The sequence below is a fragment of the Ovis canadensis genome, chromosome 16 (assembly GCF_042477335.2).
Source record: "Ovis canadensis isolate MfBH-ARS-UI-01 breed Bighorn chromosome 16, ARS-UI_OviCan_v2, whole genome shotgun sequence".
In the NCBI taxonomy this organism is placed as follows: Eukaryota; Metazoa; Chordata; class Mammalia; order Artiodactyla; family Bovidae; genus Ovis; species Ovis canadensis.
Genome location: NC_091260.1, coordinates 17,620,004 through 17,640,168, shown reverse-complemented (window position 1 = coordinate 17,640,168; position 20,165 = coordinate 17,620,004). Strand labels below are relative to the sequence as shown.

Here is a 20,165-nt window from a genome sequence, read left to right as displayed (position 1 = left end):
ACAACGTCCCCAATTCCAGAGGACCCGGACCCCTCTGCCAGGTCTTGGGGAGTCTCATCTGTTTTGGGTTCTGAGCTGTAGGAGATGTGAAGTTCGCAGAGCAGGGCCCCACCTCCCACAGATTAAGGATCTGATTCCGGGTTAACTAGACCTCCTTCCCTTCTTTCATTTAACAACCACTCAGACCACCCGCTGTATGCAGACCCCAGGCTCAGTACCAGGATCCAGGGATGACAGAGAAGTTCGGTCCCTGCCCTCCGGAGCTTAGGCTCCACCAAGACAGACAGATGTCAGGTGACAAATGGCACACACAGATCGCTGCAGTTGGGCTAAGTGAGCTGATGGACATGTCCAGGTGTGATCAAAGATACAGCCCGGGAAGGGACAGGGGTTGATACAAATTGGAGAGAGATCTTTTCGGAGGAAGGGCACTGGGTGGCCCAGCTAATCCAGGGAGCTCCTCCTCCACAGGCTCGTTCTTACCCTGCCTCCTTTTCCCTCCTTCTCAGCCCCCGCCACAGCACTCAGTATTCACCATAATCTGTGCCATTATTTGCTCACCGTCACTCTGCTTACCTTTCCCACTAGCCTGGAAATGCCATGCTGGTAAAGACAATGTCAGTCTGATTGCCCCTGGAGTCCTCCTCAATTAACCTTTGGGTGAGTGCCATCAATGGATGAATGAACGAACCCTGCTTCCCTGGGCCTGGATCTCCTCAGAGAGAGAGAGTAACAATACTGTTGGCCACGCTGCTGGGAGATCCAGGGCACACTGCCTGTTTTCAATGGGTGGGCTTGGTGCTGGCATAACAAGGGAGTGGGTGGGACACAGGAGAGGGGAGTTAGGAGCAGGAGAGGAAGCCGAACTCCTCTACCCCGAGAACAAGCCACTCGGGGAGCATCCCCAAGTCAAGAGCGTAAAACAACCTCAGTAAGACATGGCGGGGCACACAGGGAGCCCTCCCCTCAAGAGCAGGCAGGCAGGCAGTCCCCAAGGGCAGCACCTACTGCTGCAGTCCCCACACAAATCCCGTGTCACTTCCTGCGCCAGTGAGTGTGTGACAAGTTCCCAGGCATGCCCAGGGTCATCTCCTGATCTCCCGACTCCTTGAAGCAGGCCTGGGAGAGAGGCATTCCTGTGCACACACAGTCACGCGTCCCAGGCAGGCAGTGGTAGGCAGGGCAGGGAGGCAGGAGAGCATCACGAAGACACATGACCCCTGCCCAGCATGACCACACCTATGGCAAGAAGCCTTCCCTGACCAAAGTCAGCAACCAGGGACAGAAGGGGGCCGAGAGCCCTGCAAGAGCCAGGGGCCATGCTCCGCTCCAGGCCTCAGTCTCCCCATTGGTTAAGTGGCACCATTAGGTAATAGCTTGAGTCACAGTGAAAACTATAAAGGGGTAAGTGTTATGAGGTGAAAGGGTGATTTCATCCACCTCTCTCTGCGCCAAGTTTTGGATTTGCCTGTGCACAAATTGCGGGCTTTCTGTCCCCTAAGCCAGCATTTCCCAAAGTGTGGCACCTAAGCCACCGGTGTGACCCATGATGATTTCAGGCCATGCAGGAGAAGGCAATGGCACCCCACTCCAGCACTCCTGCCCGGGAAATCCCATAGACGGAGGAGCCTGGTGGGCTACAGTCCATGGTGTCTTGAAGAGTCGGACACGACTGAGAGACTTCACTTTCACTTTCCACTTTCATGCACTGGAGAAGGAAATGGCAACCCCCTCCATTATTCTTGCCTGGAGAATCCCAGGGACAGAAGCCTGGTGGGCCACCGTCTATGGGGTCGCACAGAGTCGGACACGACTGATGTGACTTAGCGGCAGCAGCAGGAACCTGGTGGATAAATGGCATCAGACTTCTCGTGAGAAGGCCACTCCCTACTCAACTCCTTTGAGGGTACTGAGAACACCAAACAGAACATCCTGAAGCGGAGCTATCTGGCGTCACCTGCTTGTTTCTCTAGCACTTGCTAACATCGCCTTTTAAACAGACCCAGCCACTGTAGCAGGCACCAGCTGGATAGAAGGGAATACACTTGCAATTATTTATTTGTATCTGTTTGTGGTAGGAGATACCATTTGTCCATTTTCAAAGACGTTATCAAGTTACCTTTAATAAGTAACAGATGCCAGGCACAGTCCCCAGGCTTTCACGGAGATGAGCTTAGTTAGTCCTCATGTCAGGACGGGGAGCCAGGCAATACCGAGCAGCAGCGGACTTACTATGTCTCAGTGAGGTAATGGAGACCCAGAGGGCTTCTTGCCCAAAGTCACACATCGGGGAAGCCGTAAAGCTGAGACCTGAATCCAGCGCTGTCAGAGTCACAATGCCACGCAGCCTCTGCTAAGCACATGCCCCAGGGACTGCCACGCCCTATGTCAGCCCCCGGGCAGGGTCCTGCAGGAGATGGCATGGGTGGCACTGCCATGGCCTGGAGCCCCGCAAGCAGGCGGGAAGGGAGAAGGGGGGCGGCTGGCCCTGAGGCGGACGGACACAGGATGGCGCGGTCAGGGAGGGCTGTGCCGAGCGCGGCGCGTCACCCCCCAAAGAACAGGGGGTCGCTTGGAGGACGAGGTGCTCAAGGCCGCCCAGGAGGGTGGGTGAGATCTCAGCCCGCAGAGATGAGTGGGGAGGTGTGCCTCATCCAACCCCCTGGAGCCACAGGGGTTAGCTGGGGCCAGGCCCACCACCCTGTCCACGGAGGGGCCTGAAAGACAGGGACGAGCGACGAGTCTTCCAAGCGCCTCCCTGAGCTGGACGAATCATGCCTAGTCCTTTCAAAGTTCCTCTTACGGCTCCTCCAGGCCTCGCTACCGGCTCTTCTTTCAAAGGGCATGGGGTGTAACGGAAAGAACTGAAGCGGACATGGTGCGACGCCTCCGACCCACTCAGGAGAGACACAGGTGTCTGCTTCGGCACGTCCTGCACCAGCGGAGCGGGAAGAGGCTCTGCTGAGAGAGCACGTGAAACTCCGCAAGGGTCCCAGCACCTGGTGCTCTGCTTCCCTGCGGGAGGGCCACTTGAGAGTGAAGGGGGGAAGGCGGCTGATCAATAACGAGTGTCACGGGGGCAGCCTGGCAAACGCAGCCAGATCCGGCTGAAGGTCAATGCCCACGTGACGCCAGGCAGGTGTCAGGTAACCCCGACAGGATGCGCTGAGAAGGGCGCTCCTCCCTCCACCCAGCCTAACCCTGAGAAAACGTCAGACAAACCCAGGGTGGGGGACATTCTGCAAGACACCCGGACAGGGCTCTTCAAGACTGCCAAGGTCACGAAGAACGGGAAAGACCGAGGAACTGTCCCCAGGCGGTGCTGGGGGGGACGCGATCCCCGAATGCATTACGTCCTGGAGCAATAAACGGATGCTAGTGGAACAGCTGTTTTTAAATTTTATCTTGTGTTGAAACTTTGCTTCTTTCAGGTTGGGGTGCACTGGTTACCCCACCTGGCTGTGAAAGTTATGGTCTGTGGGCTGGCAATGTACAGTCTTTTAGAACGTTTCTTTCCGACCCAGTCTCCCCTTTCCAGTGAGGCTCCAGTAAGGTATGCTAGATGTGTGCCTTCTCCTTTGGTGTGGTCTCTTGGGGAGCCAGTTGGGAGAAAGGAAAACCAACAGTGTAACTGTTTGGATACTGAAAATTGATTATCTTTTTGAAATAAAAAGCCTGTCCCCTCCCCCAAAAAGGACATTAGTGGAAAAGAGGCAAAATCTAAATCAAGTCTGGAGTTTAGTTAATAGTAACACACCCGTGTCAGTTTCCCGGTTGGGACAGATGTGTGAACCATGGGGAACACTGGAGGGGCTCTGTACCACCTATACAACCCTCCTGTAACTCTATTCTAAAATTTAAAAGTGTCTTTAATTTAAAAAGAGAGAGAAAAGCGCCACTCCATTCTCCAGGGGACCTTCCCAACCCAGGGATCGGAACCAGGTCTCCTGCATTGCAGACAGATTCTTTACTGTCTGGGCCCCCAGAGAAGCCCGACAAAACATATGTCTCATGAGGCTGGGGGGCAGGAGCTGGCTGGCTGGCTCAGCGCTGTATGCCCAGCTTTGAGCACAGTGCCTGGCACACAGCAGGCCCTCAAGAAATATGTTCAACAGACAATGTCTCCACCACCCCAGCCGAGGGCTGGTCTGTTAACTGGGGCTCCAGAGGCTGCCAGAGAGAGGGAGGGCTGGGCGGCCCCACCTGTCCCCACGGGAGGGCTGCACCCCTCCCCCCAGCAGGGTTTCAGCTGGTCCCCCGGCCCAGGTGTACACATTTGAATACTGGCAACGGCCTCTGAGGCCCGGCCTCCTCTCAGGCAACCCGGAGCCCCCTCCCTCAACTTCCCCGGCAGCAAACTGTAAACACCACTGAGGAAACAGCCTCTGGCATCGGGAGCGCCCATGGAGAAGCCCCCCTGCACCAAGGGGATAACACTCCCCTCCGGGGCATGCAAGCTGGGTAAGAAAAGCAGCTCTGGCATCACAGACGAGCGCTCCACCTGCCCGTGGTCTGTGCGACTTTGGCCACACCCCATCCCCTCTGTGCCCAGCATGCTCATCAGGCAAGCGGCCTGATCACCCTGAGGCTGACCTGAAACAAGAAAGGCCTCCAGCCTGGCACTGGATAGGCAGGGACCACCGTGGGCACTGTGGGCACGGCACAGGCACTGGGTAAGCAGGGACCACCGTGGGCACCGTGGGCACAGCGCAGCGCTGGGAGGCCCCTGAGAGAGACACCCTGGGGGCTGAAGGTATTCAGGGATTTGGAGAAGGGAGTGCCACTCTGACTGAGGTTAGGCCAGCCCGGGACTGCTGAGGAGCAAAGTCAGGTCTGGTGGCAGAGCTGGCCGTGCGCCCCCAGCACCATCCAGGGGAGGAAAGCCCCAGGCCAGGAAGCACGCCCTGAGAGGCCTCTGCCCAAATCTGGGGGTCCCTCACTCCTCTGCTTCCAGCTCCAAGTCCAGACCCACCAGACCCCCTCCCGAGTCCAGGGGCTCCACCCAGCCCTGTCCACCGGGCAAGCCCCCGGTGCACACAGCCCACCCGCCGCCAGCCGCAGGCCGCCATCAGCCCTCAGAAGGCTTTGGTTTGGCCCAGCCTAACGTTCAACAAAAATAAAACTGAAAGCAGTTACTAATCGTTTTCACACAATTTACGAGATTTTCATCATTTCCTGAAAAACAGGGTGACCTGGAGGGCAACAAGCCACAGGGAGCTGCCCCTTTCCAATGGAGCGTCACCCTCTGACGGGCTCCAGCCCCTGCACCCAGCTGCCCCCCCCCACCCCAAGGTACCTTCTGGGATCCTGGGGGCATCTGTGTGTGACCCTGTGACCACTTTGTCTCCCACGAGAGGTTACTGCCTTGGTGTCCGGGGTCACCACGTGGGTGCCACTTAAGAGAAGGGAGCCCAGCTCCGGGCTGAATCACCCCAGGTGTCCTCACCAGGGCACATCTCTGCCCTGCATACCCCAGGAGTCCCGGCCTTACCATGTCCGCCCGTCAGGTGCCCCTCTGTGCAGACCCACCAGGGCTGAGCATGGGGCACAGCACAGGGCAGCCAGCCAAGGCCAGGATGAGAGAAACACACCCTGCTTTCTAAGCATACTTGTCCCGCCATCCACACAGTTCAGCCCATCCTCACAGAAGTCCTGCGGGGAAAGTGTGAGTACCCGCAATCCACACGGTTCAGCCCATCCTCACAGAAGTCCTGCCGGGAAAGTGTGAGCACCCCAACACGCAGATGAGGAAAAGGGAGGCTCACAGACTCAGGCGTCTTGTTCAGGGCCCGGAGCCCAGGGAACACGGGCAATGGCTTCGTATCCAGGGCGATCTGCCAAATGGGCTGAGCGTGAGGGTCTGTTCCCGAGGGAGGCAGCCCTCAAGGGATTCATAGGGAAGAAAGCCACTCCTAAAGGAGGCCCACAACCTAGCCCTTGCCCCTGAAGACACCTGCTCCATGTCACAAAGGTGCCCTTGGACCCAGCAAAACATCCAAACAGGGCAAGTATCGCCAGGCTCCTTCCAAAGTAGTGAAGGGGTATTTTAGTTAAACTCTGCTATGTCGCAGTGGCTCCTGGCGTGAAAGCACGAGGGAAAAGGATGGTGCAACCTGGTGGGGAGCCACAAAAATCAACAACGTCTGGGCACCAGCGAGGCAGGGAGCACGTGCCAAAGCGCCCTGGCTCGACTCAGGCCCCAAGTTCAAGGCCTAGTCCCACACTTCCTCAGCTGTGTACCTGGGCCAGTCACTTCCCAGCTCTAAATACTGGCTTCCCATTTCCAAACTAAATTAGGAAACAATCAGCAGAGTGAAAGGGCACCTTTTTCACTGGGAGAAAATATTTGTGAACTATGTATCTGGAAAGTGGTTAATATCCAAAATACGTAAGAAATTCCTTCAACTCCACAGCAAATTACACACATACAAAATACAGAACAACACCACCCACAACCAGATAACCTGATTAAGACTGGGCAGAGGGCCTGAACAGACACTTCCCCACGTAAGACACACAAACGGCCAACAGGTATACGGAAGGATCCTCAGCATCACTAACAATTCAGTTCAGTTCAGTCGCTCAGTCGTGTCCTACTCTTTGCGACCCCATGAATCACAGCACGCCAGGCCTCCCTGTCCATCACCAACTCCCGGAGTTCACTCAGACTCGCGTCCATCGAGTCAGTGATGCCATCCAGCCATCTCATCCTCGGTCGTCCCCTTCTCCTCCTACCCCCAATCCCTCCCAGCATCAGGGTCTTTTCCAATGAGTTAACTCTTTGCATGAGGTGGCCAAGGTATTGGAATTTCAGCTTCAGCATCAGTCCTTCCAATGAATATCCAGGACTGGTCTCCTTTAGGATGGTCTGGTTGGATCTCCTTGCAACTTGGGACTCCCAAGAGTCTTCTCCAACACCACAGTTCAAACGCATCAATTCCTCAGCGCACAGCTTTCTTCACAGTCCAACTCTCATCATGACTACTGGAAAAACCATAGCTTTGACTAGACGGACCTTTGTTGGCAAAGTAATATCTCTGCTTTTTAATTTCACTAACAATTAGGGAAATGCAAATCAAAACCGCAGTGAGATACCACCTCACACTTTGTCAGGATGGCCATCGCCCAAACAAATAAAAGACAACAAGTGCTGGGGACATTGTGGAGGAACTGGAATTCTTGTATACTGTTGGCGGAAATGTCACTCAGAGAAGCCACTACGGAAAACAGTAAGAAGGGTCCTCAAAACACTAAAAATAGAAATACCAAACCAGTAATCAGGGCATTTATCCAAAATAACTGAAATCAGGATCTTAAAGAGGTATATACACCCCCATATTCACCTCAGCATTATTCGCAACAGCCGAAATGTGGAGATGACCCACGTGTCCATGGCCGGATGAGTGGATAAGGAGAATGTGGCGTACACCACAAAGGGACGTTACTCAGCCTTTAAAAAGGAAAACACGGATGAACATGGCGAACGCTGCATCAGGTAAACTAAGCCAGTCACAGAAAGCGTGTTAGCTGCTCAGTCGTGTCCAGTTCTTTGCAACCCCATGGACTGTAGCCCGCCAGGCTGTTCTACCATGGGATTCTCCAGGCAAGAATACTGGAGTGGGTTGCCATGCCCTCCTCCAGAGGATCTTCCCAACCCAAGGGTCGAACCCAGGTCTCCCACATTGCAGGCAGACTCTTTACTGTCTGAGCCACCAGGGAAGCGGTTAGTCATAGTCACGGAAGACCAAATTACTATGTCCGCTTATAGGAAGCATCTAAAACAGTTAAATCCACAGCAGCAGAGAGTAGAACAGTGGTTGCCAGGGGCCGGAGGAGAAGGAAATGGGAATTTGCCATTCAACAGGTATAAAGTTTCAGTCATGCAAGACAAATAATAAGTTCCAGGATCTGCTCTACCACACTGCGCCCAGCATTAGCAATACTGCACGGTGCACTTAAAAAGCTGTTAAGAGGGTAGCTCTCATTTTAAAGTGTTCTGACCACAGTTTTAAAATTTTCAATTAATAAAGTGATAGAGTTTCTTGAGGGCATGAAACGGTTCTATATCCAGACTGCGGGGCGGTCACACGGCATGAAGTCCATAGAAGAGTACACCCAAAAAAGGCCACTTTTTACTGCACGCTAATTAAAAAGATAAAGCACAGACAAATAAGTGACTATCATCGTATCTATCTCGTGTGACCAGTGTGACTTTCCAGTTCAATAACAGAGCACACACACCGGCAGCTGAGGAACTGTCCGGAACTGTCGGGCATTACCAATAAGACGCGGACTGCCCCCTTTCCTCCTGAGGGATGCAAGCCTCACACCAAAATTCAAGAGAAAAGTATTGCCAGCACCCGATGTTCAGGGACCCGCGACTAAAGTTTGGTAACAGCCAGGCCACTCATCTCAAATAGGGTTTCCACCTTTTGGATAAACAGAACATTCAGTCCATTTCAAACGGATCTTGCTTCCTGTCCAGCTGTGCTGCCCGGAAGGTTCCGAAAGGCAGCGTTCAAGGAAAGGATTATGCTTTCAGGTGTCTGAGCTGAGCTGGTCCCCTGGGGTCCCTTTGAAGTACCATCTGTGTGACCCAGCATCTCTGGGGGTCAACTTCCCTGGATGTAAAATAGGAATAATGCCCAGTCAGAGAGTAGAGAGATTTGTAAAGCACCTTCTACATTCCCCTAGCTCTTGGTAGTACAGGGAACCCTGAGTATCCCCTGCCTCTCTTAAAAATGAACACATAGAAGCGTTGGCAGGCTTTTCTCCCTGTCTGGTACTTTTCCCCCATGCTGTTGTTGTTTAATCGCTAAGTTGTCTCTGACTCTTTTTAGACCCCATGGACTGCAGCCTGCCAGGCTCCTCTGTCCATGGGATTTCCCAAGCAAGAATACTGGAGGGGGCTGCCATTTCCTTCTCCAGGGGATCCTCCCAACCCAGGGACAGAACCTGGGTCTCCTGTGTTGGCAGGTGGAATCTTCTTTACCACTGAGCCACCAGGGAAGCCCTATTTTTCCTGCACAGACCAATGTAATTAAGTTAACAGACCTGAATGTTAAAGCTGACAACAGACAATTAGGCTAATTACCACTTCCTTCAAGGATCAATTAGAGCTGTGTTTCCCAAACAATATTTTGAGAAATGGTAGTGGCCGCCCTATGAGCCACATGGTGGCTTACAGGGTACACTTGGCAAAAGCTGGACTGAGCCAAGTGACTCGGGTTCCTTTTGTGCAGGACTTCTCAGAGTCTTTAGTAAGCTATGCACATGCTGTGGATCTCCCAGGAGGGAGCCCATTATGGAGCAGCACAGACCAGGAGATGCTGAGCGAGTCAACCTCACTGTACATCCAAAGCGCCTGGGAACCCTGGTAAACCACAGATGCAGACTCAGGGTGGGCCCTGTGACGCTGCCTTTCCAGCAAGCTCCGAGGGGATGCTGAAGCTGTTAATGCGGCACCACAGTTTGAAAAGTAAGGTAACCCTTCCCCCGACCACCACCACTGACCTGCCTTATTGACAGCTTTACTAGTGAAGAACCCACCCAGAGGAGGGAATGGGCTTGCAGGGCTGACCAGTGGGACCAGACTCTGCTCCCCAGCTTCCCCTGCAGGGACCCACTCCAGCATCTGGCCTTCCCTGTGCTCTCAGCCTACTAAAGATGGTTCTCCTGATGCAGAGGAATCTGCTCAGTCTGAGCTGTGCACTGGGATCACATGGGGGCCTTTATAAAACACTGATGCCTCAGCCTCCCACCCTCAGGTCCTGAGTACCGGGTCTGGAGAGCCACCTGAGTTTGGGGATTTTTAAAGCTCCTCCAGTGACTCAATATTCCGCCAGAGCTGAAGGTTACTGATACAAGGGGAGTGGATAAGTCTCACCCCAAACGCCCTTCTCACACCCTGCCTGCCTCTCCACTACCGCCCAGGAGCAGTTCCAAAATTTAAAAAATGAACAGATTACCAGATGGGAAACAGAACTTAATGAATCCACAGCTGGCTAAAGATACTACAGTGTCGAGGTCAGGAATCCAAACCGCCTTGGGAAGAGAGATTTTCCATCTCCTTCCATGTTGGATGAGCACGTCAACGCATGGCCTACACTCTAGAGCCCCAGGGGCTGGAGCAGGAAAACCTGGGCCCTCCAGAGTGAGAGGCTCTAAGTCAAGGATCCCCAGCCCCGGGGGCACAGACCGATACTGGTCCGTGGCCTGTTAGGAACCGGGCCCACACGGCAGGAGGCAAGCTTCATCTGTATTTACAGCCGCTCCCCATCACTCGCCTTGCCTCCTGAGCTCCAGCCCCCGTCAGATCAGCGGCAGTATTAGATTCCCATAGGAGAGCGAACCCTAAACGTAATGCGCTTGAATCATCTTGAAACCATTCTTCCCCACCTCCCTGCCTGTCCGTGGAAAAACTGTCTTCCATGAAACCAGTCTCCAGTGCTGAAAAGGGTGGGGACCACTGCTCTAAACTACCGTGAGACCATAGTAAGGGGTTGGGGGGGGGGGGGCTTTAAAGACTTTAGAATCAGGTGTCAGACCACATGAGGTTAGTTAAAGAAAACAAGGGTTGGTGGCTTTAAGCTTCTTAGTGAGCACTTCTGGGAAAAGGTTAGAGATGAGAAAACCAATGAGTCCAATCAGAGGGGGATTCTGTTCTCTCTGAACTTGGCGAGTGGGAGGGGAAAACTTTAGAGATGAGCCTACAGGATACAAGCAGGGCTCTGGGGCAGAGAGCAGCATTCCAACCCCCAGGACTTTCTGCTGATCCATCAGGTCCCTTACCTCTGCTGCACCTCAACTGGCTCGTCTTTAAAGTGGGATAACAACAGTGTCTGCCTTGCAGGGTTACTGAGGGATTAAATGAGCACAGGTAGGATTCTTACAAGAGTCAGGCACTAGTAAGTGCTCCATAAACGCAAAATACTGGCTTGATTTTCACCTAAAATTTTCCTCTGGTCTGATCTTTTATTTCCCTTTTGCCCTCATTTTTAAGTCTATTTAAATTTTTTTAAACTTGTTGTAAAGTATGTGTTTCCACCAGCTTACCCAAGTTCTTTCTGGGCTGAAGCAGGGCAGAAATGCAGGCACTCGGGTAAGCTGCTATCTGCCGAGTGCTGACTGTGTGCTCAGAGCCCGCCATGGTGGCTGGGAGGCTGACACCGGTGCAGGGAGTGAGGCGGGCTGCAGGGACCCCATCGGGCGAGGCCACACGGGGAGCTAAGGAAATTGTCCTTGATCAGAGCTACAGGCCCCACTTGATGGCTGAAACCAGGATGTGAAAAAAATCATGTCAACTTCAGAAAGTTCCCCTGGGGCTCTGAGGAGATCTACGGTCTCGTGGAGATGCCTGACCACTCGGAAGGCAAGAGTGAGAGGCAATGGAGGCAGTGAGAGGCAGAGCTGGCTTCGCAGGCTTGAGAGCCGCGTGGTCGCACGGCCCCAGGCTCGGAGGGCTGCGTTCAGACCTGGCTTAATGTTCTGCTGTCACTGTCCTGACAAGCTTAACACTTTTCCAACAAGGGGCTCTGCATCTTCATTTTGCACCGGGCCCCACAAACTCTGTAGCTGACCACACCCTGCAGAGACAGTTCATTTGCCCCTGCATCGACCCTACCGGGGGAAGGCAGCGAAGGGTGCCATCTCCTGAAAACGAAGAAACTGAGGCTCAGAGAAGGTTAAGTCAGCTCTTCCAGGGCCCGACGGTCAGCGACAGGGGAGCGTCATGCCCCAGGTCTTCGGGTTTCAGCAGAGGTGGCCAGCTCCCCGCTGCATGCCTGAAAGTCCTGCTCAGGCTCCTCTGGGCCTGGGCAACGGGAACTGCACCCTGCCCCCCACCGCCACCGCAGGCCAAGGCAGAGACAGCAGGTGTTCTGGCCCCTGCCAGCCGGAACTGGGTCCCGGCAGGGCCAACACCCACGGGACTGGGTCACAAGGCCAGTTCCACCACTTCAAGGTCCAGCGACTAACAAAACAAAGGCTTGGGAGCCAGGCAAACACAAGTCACCTTTGAAAGCCCGGGGGCCTCCTCTGTGCTCTGCCTGCTCCCCCACCCCGAGTGCAACTTAGAGAAAAGCACACGTTCAAGGAAGAAAGGGGGGAATGAACCACCCAGAGCTGAAAAGGTGCCCAATAAAGGAAGAAATGGCATTATCACATTATAATTGGCTTCCCTAACATCCGCTGGCTCATGGGAAAAGCAAGAGAGTTCCAGAAAAACACCTATTTCTGCTTTATTGACTATGCCAAAGTCTTTGACTGTGTGGATCACAATAAACTGTGAAAAATCCTGAAAGAGATGGGAATCCCAGACCACCTGACCTGCCTCTTGAGAAACCTGTATGCAGGCCAGGAAGCAACAGTTAGCACTAGACATGGAACAACACACTGGTTCCAAATAGGAAAAGGAGTACGTCAAGGCTGTATATTGTCACCCTGCTTCTTTAACTTATATGCAGAGTACATCTTGAGAAACGCTGGGCTGGAAGAAACACAAGCTGGAATCAAGATTGCCGGCAAATATATCAATAACCTCAGATATGCAGATGACACCACCCTTATGCCAGAAAGTGAAGAGGAGCTAAAAAGTCTCTTGATGAAAATGAAAGAGGAGAGTGAAAAAGTTGGCTTAAAGCTCAACATTCAGAAAACGAAGATCATGGCATCTGGTCCCATCACTTCATGGGAAATAGATGGGGAAACAGTGGAAACAGTGTCAGACTTTATTTTGGGGGGCTCCAAAATCACTGCAGATGGTGATATTGCAACCATGAAATTAAAAGATGCTTACTCCTTGGAAGGAAAGTTATGACCAACCTAGATAGCATGTTCAAAAGCAGACACATTACTTTGCCAACAAAGGTCCGTCTAGTCAAGGCTATGGTTTTTACTGTGGTCATGTATGGATGTGAGAGTTGGACTGTGAAGAAGGCTGAGCGCTGAAGAACCGATGCTTTTGAACTGTGGTGTTGGAGAAGACTTTTGAAAGTCCCTTGAACTGCAAGGACATCCAACCAGTCCATTCTAAAGGAGATCAGTCCTGGGTGTTCATTGGAAGGACTGATGCTGAGGCTGAAACTCCAATACTTTGGCCACCTCATGCGAAGAGTTGACTCATTGGAAAGGACTATGATGCTGGGAGGGACTCGGGGCAGGAGGAGAAGGGGACGACAGAGGATGAGATGGCTGGATGGCATCGCCGACTCGATGGACAGGAGTTTGGGTGAACTCCGGGAGTTGGTGATGGACAGGGAGGCCTGGCGTGCTGCGATTCATGGGGTCGCAGAGTCAGACACGACTGAGCGACTGAACTGAACTGACAGACTCTGAGAGACCCGTCCTCGGGGCGAGGGTAGCCCTGGCAATTTTTTCTAGGCACTAGAGTTACAACAATGAAGGAAACAGATAGAAGTCTTTGCCTGAGGCAGCTCATGTTTTCATGGGAGGCAGAAAGAAAATAAGCACAAAATAATTAAGTGAATTATATAGTGTTAGGCAACAGGTGCTTCAATGAAATAATACCAATAACGGAAAGAGTGACCAAAGTTTCCTGGGTGCTTACCCTGCATCTAAATGCTTTACACACAGTGGCTCAATTAATCTCCTCAACAATGGGTACTGTTTTCATCCCCATTTCACAGACAGGAAAGCACACAAGAGGTAAGGTCCCACAGGCACTAAGAAAGCAAGGAGTGCTAATAAGAAAGGGCAAGAGATTCCTTTCTCCTCCTTGATTTTATTCTGTAGTAAGGAAAGCAAAATGACCAGGAAGCCTGGTTTTCTCCCTGGCCTCGAACTGGGAGAGGGAGGATTCAATCAGAATATATCCCTCTCCACCTCCCGTGGTCTTTTTTTTTTTGTATTAAGGGTTATTTAATTACAGAGTGTACATTTCACTGAACATAAGTTGAGCATAAATTGTATCACTATATACCTATAACAAAACTGATATACCTTCTTAAACTTTCATACAGTTGTGACCACAATTCAGTGGCTGGATTTTATACTCTCAATAGGTTTATACAAACTGCAGAACAAGAGATGAATCAAGTGGCAAGTGTCAAGACAACTTTTCAAACGTCACCTACGCACACACGTAGAAGGGACTACAAACGAACACGTGTACCATTGCAGGTCGTCTCTGGGGTTGCCGGGGCAGCCCACATTCCTGGTGGAGCGAATCCTTCGTAGTTACTGTTTAGTGATTTTTTTGCAACCACACGGACTGTAGATGACCAGGCTCCCCGACCATGTGATTTCCCAGGCAAGAATACTGTGAGTGGGTCGCCATGTCCTTCTCTCTCCCCCATGATTTTTAAGAGATCTGACAGGGCTGGGGACCTTCCAAGTCTTCCCTTTTCACCCACAGCTAACAGATCAAGCTCCAGGGCTTTGGAGCCAATAGTCCCCGGTTTGAATCCCAGCTCCATCAGCTCACCACTGCCTGGCCCTGGGCAAACAAGTCACATGTCACCCAGCTCTGCAGGGGGGCATCGGGCGGAGGGCTAAGCACAGAGCAGACACTCAGTAAATGTTTGATCAGTGAACCCTGAAGTGCATGGGACGGCGGACCCTTCCTTTGAACCTGAGCCCTGGAAGGAACACGTCTTAGAAATGTACGTTACTAGGCTCATCCTCCAAGGTGCGAATGGAAGTGTTGAATACATTCCCACTGTTCTGGAGTAGCACAAGCTTTCAAGGAAATCGATTAAAACACCTCATTAAGCTGGGGCTCCCATGACACCTGGACATGCCCGATCTCCAACTCAAGGAGCATCAAGTCAGGAATTCTGTGCAACCTGAGACCCTGGTCCACCCTTCAATCTAGGGCAAGACCCTCAGCCCTCAACTTCCTTCCCTTAAAATGTGAGGTTAGGTGCAGAGTGAATGAATTGTATGCCCCAAAGCACTGACTTCTTCAATAAGGTCAAAATCACCAGAACCTACTGAACGACATAGAAGACAGAAGATAGAAGAGGGCAGGAATTACCAGCCTGGGTAAGGGGAGGCTTTATGGAACCGGACTTGGCCAACTACAGCTCTCTCGTGGCCTGAATGTTAGCTGTTGGTATGAGGTCTGCCCCTGAATTCCATCAGAGGAGCCTTTCCTTGTGTGAGAACTACCCTGGTGGCAGCCCCAGGGCTGCGTGGAAGGGGCAGGCTGTGAGACGGCCCAGCGCCCACGGCAGGCCGAGCTCCACGCCCACCAGTGCCAGTTCCCAGGCCACTGAGCTCTTCAGGCTGACACCCCAATACACCCACACGCCTGGGGGGCACTGCCAGGCTTTTCTGCCAGGAAGGCTGGCACTTTACCCTGGCTTCGTTCACAGCTGCAGGGAGGGACCAGAAGCCCTAGTCTGCGGGTGAGGAAATGGCTTCATGGAGAGGCGACTTGTCCACTAACATCTCACTTCTGAACTCCACACCCCACCAGGCTCTGAATTAAGTCTTTCAGGCTCTCAGCCCTACCAGGTGGGACTTTATTTTTAGCCCCAATCTGCAGGTGGTGACAGAGATACTGAGAGGGCTCAGACACTTGCCCAAGTCATCCAGCTGAGCAGCTCAGGGGAGGTCTGTACCCAGAGCCTTCGCCCCAACTTCTAGAATATACCAACCTGTTCAGTGGAGGGGACAGAGACAGGATTCTAATTCAGCTCACACTAAATTCTAACCCACTAAAGCCCTGCTAGTTTTCCCTGGTATACACGTCCAGCAATGTTGCCTCAGGCCTGGACAGCCCCTGGGGCTCCATACCTCAAGGGAAAGTCTGGTGGAGACCCTTGTCAGTCAGGCTTCCAGAAGGCCTAGCCCAGCACAACGTGGACCAGGTGGCCGCCGGACCCCACAAAGGGCTCACTGTGGTGACTGCAGAAAGCCGAGGCCAGACCCGGCTGGGCCCTCTCTGCAAAGCCCTGCCCACAGATCCCTGGTCTGGTCTCCTCCCCTCCCCCAAGGAGCCCCCAGACCCAGAGCACAGGAGCAGGACCAGCGGAGGCACGGGCCTCCAGCTGGAGCCAGCGGGGAGAGGCTGAGCCTACGGAAACCTGAAACCCTCCAGCAGCTGCGTGGTGGGAGGGGGCTGCAGACCCCTGTGGACCCCTGGGGGCTCATCCAAGGTGCCCTGGACGCACCTGTCACTGGGGTGGGGTTCAGGAGAGGCTCTGAAGAGGGGAAGAAGGGGATGGCTTCTCGTTCGCGCCCATCTAGGGGAGGAAGGAAATCTGTTTCCCAGTATGGGGGGAAGGGGATGCGACTTTGCGAGGTGTCAGGGCAGCCTGGGGAGGGGGACCCCGAGAGGGAAGGGGCGGAGCGGCCTGAGAGGTGGGTGGCCTCGCTTCCCGCTGCACGAGGAGGCCCTCCGAGCCTGCGGCTGGCTTTGTGTGCGGCAGGGGGCCCGCTTGGAGTCCCCAAGGGCCGGCGGAGGCATGCACAGGGTGGGGGACTGCTTTTGCGTTTCAGGCGGGAGGGGTCCGCAGCGTGCCTGAGCACGCCCCGCGCCGGTGTTGCCACACTCACCTCCTGAAGTCAAAGGGCATCGTGCCGTCGCCGCCGCCGCCAGGGATGGGAGCGCTGCAGGCCAGGTGGGCCGCGGCGCCGCGTGGGTCCCAGCCCGCTGCCAACGCCGCCTCCGGCCGCCCCGCCCCCGCCGGCCGCCCCCCGCCTCCGACACTCGCCGCTGCCTCCCGCCGCCGGGAAGTGACGCTCGGCTCAGCGCATTGGGCACCGCCCCCGCCCCCGGCCGCCCCTTCCGCCGCACCGTTAAAGGGGCCCGGGGGCTGGGGTGGCGGGCTGGGTGCCCGGACGGAGGGGGGGGGCCTTAGCGGGGCGCGCGGTGGGGCTCGAGGTTTGGAGAGGAAGGGAGCACCCAAAAATACAGTTATTCATGCCTTGCCAGCCCCCGCCCCCCACTGTGTTTTCCATCAATTTCTCTGTGGCCTCGAACAAATCCCACTGCCTCCGTTATTTTGCAAACCAGTAATCCTGAGTTGAGGCCTCCCTGATAGCTCAGTTGGTAAGGAATCCGCCTCTAATGCAGGAGACCCCGGTTCCATTCCTGGGTCGGGAAGATCCGCTGGAGAAGGGATAGGCTACCCACTCCAGTATTCTCGGGCTTTCCTGCTGGCTCAGCTGGTAACGAATCCGCCTGCAATGCGGGAGACCTGGGTTCGATTCCCTGGGCTGGGAAGATTCCCTGGAGAAGGGAAAGGCTACCCACTCCAGTATTCGGACCCGGAGAATTCCATGGACTGTACAGTCCATGGGGTCCCAAAGAGTTGGACACGACTGAGCGACTTTCACTTTCTTGAGTTGTGCAAATTAAATGGCATGGTACAAATCTGGGCTATGCACAGCATCTAACTCTGAGTGAAGGGCCTAATACCGTGACAGAAAGGTGGAGGTCAGGCAGGCCTAGATTTGTAAAGTGGACCCAACCACATTCCTGCTGAGCCTCTCTGGGAAACACACTGGTCTTCTCTGAGCCCACACCCCTTTCCACATCTGCAGGAAGAAGCTGATGACGCTTACCCGAGGAGGTTTTTCCTGGGGATCAAATGAGAAAGTTGGGAGACTGTAGTGTGATGCCTGGCACCTAGTAAAGGCTTGTCACCTGAAGCTGTTGTGGTTGGCCTGCTAGCTCCACTTCTCTGCTTGCATCTTCAGTTCATGGTTCATTTCAGTGGTATTCACTGAGCCTGGCTCTGAGCCCAGTCTATTGTGGACGGCAGACCAAGACCTGTTGTGTGACTTGGGCCAGGGTAGACCTCTCTGAGCCTCAGTTTCCTTCTGTGCAATTCACAGGTAATCAGCATCTCCTTTCAGGATTGCTGAAGGAGAGGAGCTGGTAGCTGTAATACAAGACCCAGGTGGAGGAAACTCATTTTGAACTTCCCCTTCTATGACTGGCCCCACCTCAAGGCTTTGCTAACACAGAAGCTTGAAAAATCCCAAGGGAGGAAGGGGGCCGGTGGGGCTCGGGTTCAAACAGCAGGGCCAGCAGGCCATTTCTCGTCTATAAATAGAGAGAAATGGTGGTACCTATTCCTTTGGGAGGATTCAGAATGCATGGTGCCAGTTCCTGTCTGCTGTAGGGTGTGGGCTGTGAACCACACTCTTCCTCTGGACCCTATACAGTGTTGCCTCTTCTTCCCTTTTCATTCATTCATTCATTCAGCCAGCAAGGGGCCTGGCACTCTTGGGAGAGAGAAGGAAATCTCAGCTGGAACTTGAATCCTAGGAGCAGTAGAAAGGTTGAAGGGGCCTTGAGTAGCCACTGAGCCCAAAAGACTGTTTGCCTGGCCCTCTATAGGAGGGGAGTCACACAGTGATAAGCATTTGACAATGAATCCTCCCTTGCCGGGGTCCAGCCCCGGTGGATCCAGGGTGATTCGAAGGTGGGGGGACGGAGTCGGCGTCTTTGGAAAAATACATATTTAATCACAGATATAGAGAAATTAGAAATGGATAGTGTAGTAGGAAGATTGGTGGAGAAAAGGAAGCTGAATAACTTGGATTACGTGGAATAGCATCCATGCTCCAGATGGGAATTCAGCCAGAAAAATGGGAGCAAGAAAGAAGCGACATGGGGGAATCAGTCTTTCCGGAAACTGATCCGATTTCTTTATTTTTGGGTTTGCTTATATACCTTTTGTTACACATAGGGATGAATACAGAGTCACGTGGGGGTCAGCAGTCCTGACCTTTATCAAAATCAGGTGCTTCACATAAATGTATAAAAAAAGGTCTTAGGGATATTACATCATCTTCTGGCCATGAATGAGACCTGCTGACATTTTATGATCCTTTCTTTCTGATAACCAAAAAACTTATTTCTTCCAAGGGTGTTTTTTCTTAAACCAGGCACCACCCTCCAAATAAAGTTACATTCCTATAGGGTGAGGGTGTAGTGAGTTACAATCAAGAAAGGAATTTATTCAACCCAAGGTTAACAAGATTAATCTTAAAGGTTAATACTTATTTCTCCTATATGCTTAAAGGTTAATACTTATTTCTCCTATATGCTAGTTATATTCATTATAAGGGCAGGGAATATGGAGATTTAGCAGCAAACATCAACCCAACAAATGAAAATCCTTTCATCAATGCTCCCCTTAAGATCTATTTAGTCTTAAGAGATGATAAAGTTACATTTTTAGATAGCAAGGACACAGTGATATATAACAAAGTACAGTGATCTATTACAAAAGAGAAAAATCCATTAGCTCAAAAAGTCTAGTATTGCTAACATCAAAAACTACTATATTTCCTTTGCTATATTCCAGATACATTGATTAATATATTCCCAAGTGCCTAAGGATATGGAGGCCTGGCGGCAATCATTGACTCAACAAGAAGAAAAAGTCCTATGCTAATTAAGACTCTCAAAATACTCCAAAACTCTCTGTGCTGTTTACAGTTGAGAGGTAGTAAATAATCTTGTGCCTAGTGGCAGCAGTATGGATAATCCTGTCACACAAGCTAGTCTGTCAGCAGAGAGGTTTGACCTGAGACATCCTTGTCCCACCCAGAGCAGGGAATTAGCAGCAATTATTGACACAACAAATGAAGAACCCTTCACCAATATAATTCCTAACCAACACACTATACTAATAATTTCCAACTCCCCAAAAGATTTCGCCTTTAATAAGTCTAAAACATCTCATGCCGCTCAGATTTGGAGGCTGTAAACAATCACATGTGGCCGGACAAACCTATACAGGTGGGCTAGATAACCTTCAGAGGAGTCCGTAAGCTGAAACACTCTTGTCACGCCCAAGAATTTTTATTGCCTTGGAGCTGCACGTTTACTCCTTCTCCAAGAGAAACGGTTATGGGGGAGAGCCCCCCGTAAAGTCAGAGGTGTAGGTGAGAGCATAAAACAGACTCTGGCTTTGGGGTTAGATGCTCGGGAACAGGGGGTTTCCTGAGGCTTGATCACGCCTTTGCGTATGCCAAGCCTCCTTCCTCATGACCTTTGCCATGGGCGGAATTCCTCACGCTGGCCCCCGGCACTCCCTCTCAAAGTCTGGTCCACAGTCTGGTGCTGGTCCACCAGGCAACTGCAAAGGCACCATGGGGCCAATTCTCAGCCCCAGCCCAGACCTATTGAATTAAGTGTGCATTTCACACGGTCTCCAAAAGATTCGTTGACACATTTAATT

The 20,165-nt window shown here is 52.6% G+C and overlaps 1 protein-coding gene across 1 annotated transcript in view; it reads right to left on the bottom strand.

Moving 5' to 3' along the window:
• ERGIC1 (endoplasmic reticulum-golgi intermediate compartment 1) overlaps positions 1 to 17,085 on the bottom strand; it is a 116,403-nt gene extending 99,318 nt beyond the window's left edge. Inside the window, exon 1 of the mRNA XM_069555797.1 lies at positions 16,522 to 17,085. Coding sequence (XP_069411898.1) covers positions 16,522 to 16,541 — 20 coding nt within the window. The 5' untranslated portion in view covers positions 16,542 to 17,085. The remainder of the gene's footprint in view (positions 1 to 16,521) is intronic.
• Positions 17,086 to 20,165: the final 3,080 nt, after the last annotated feature.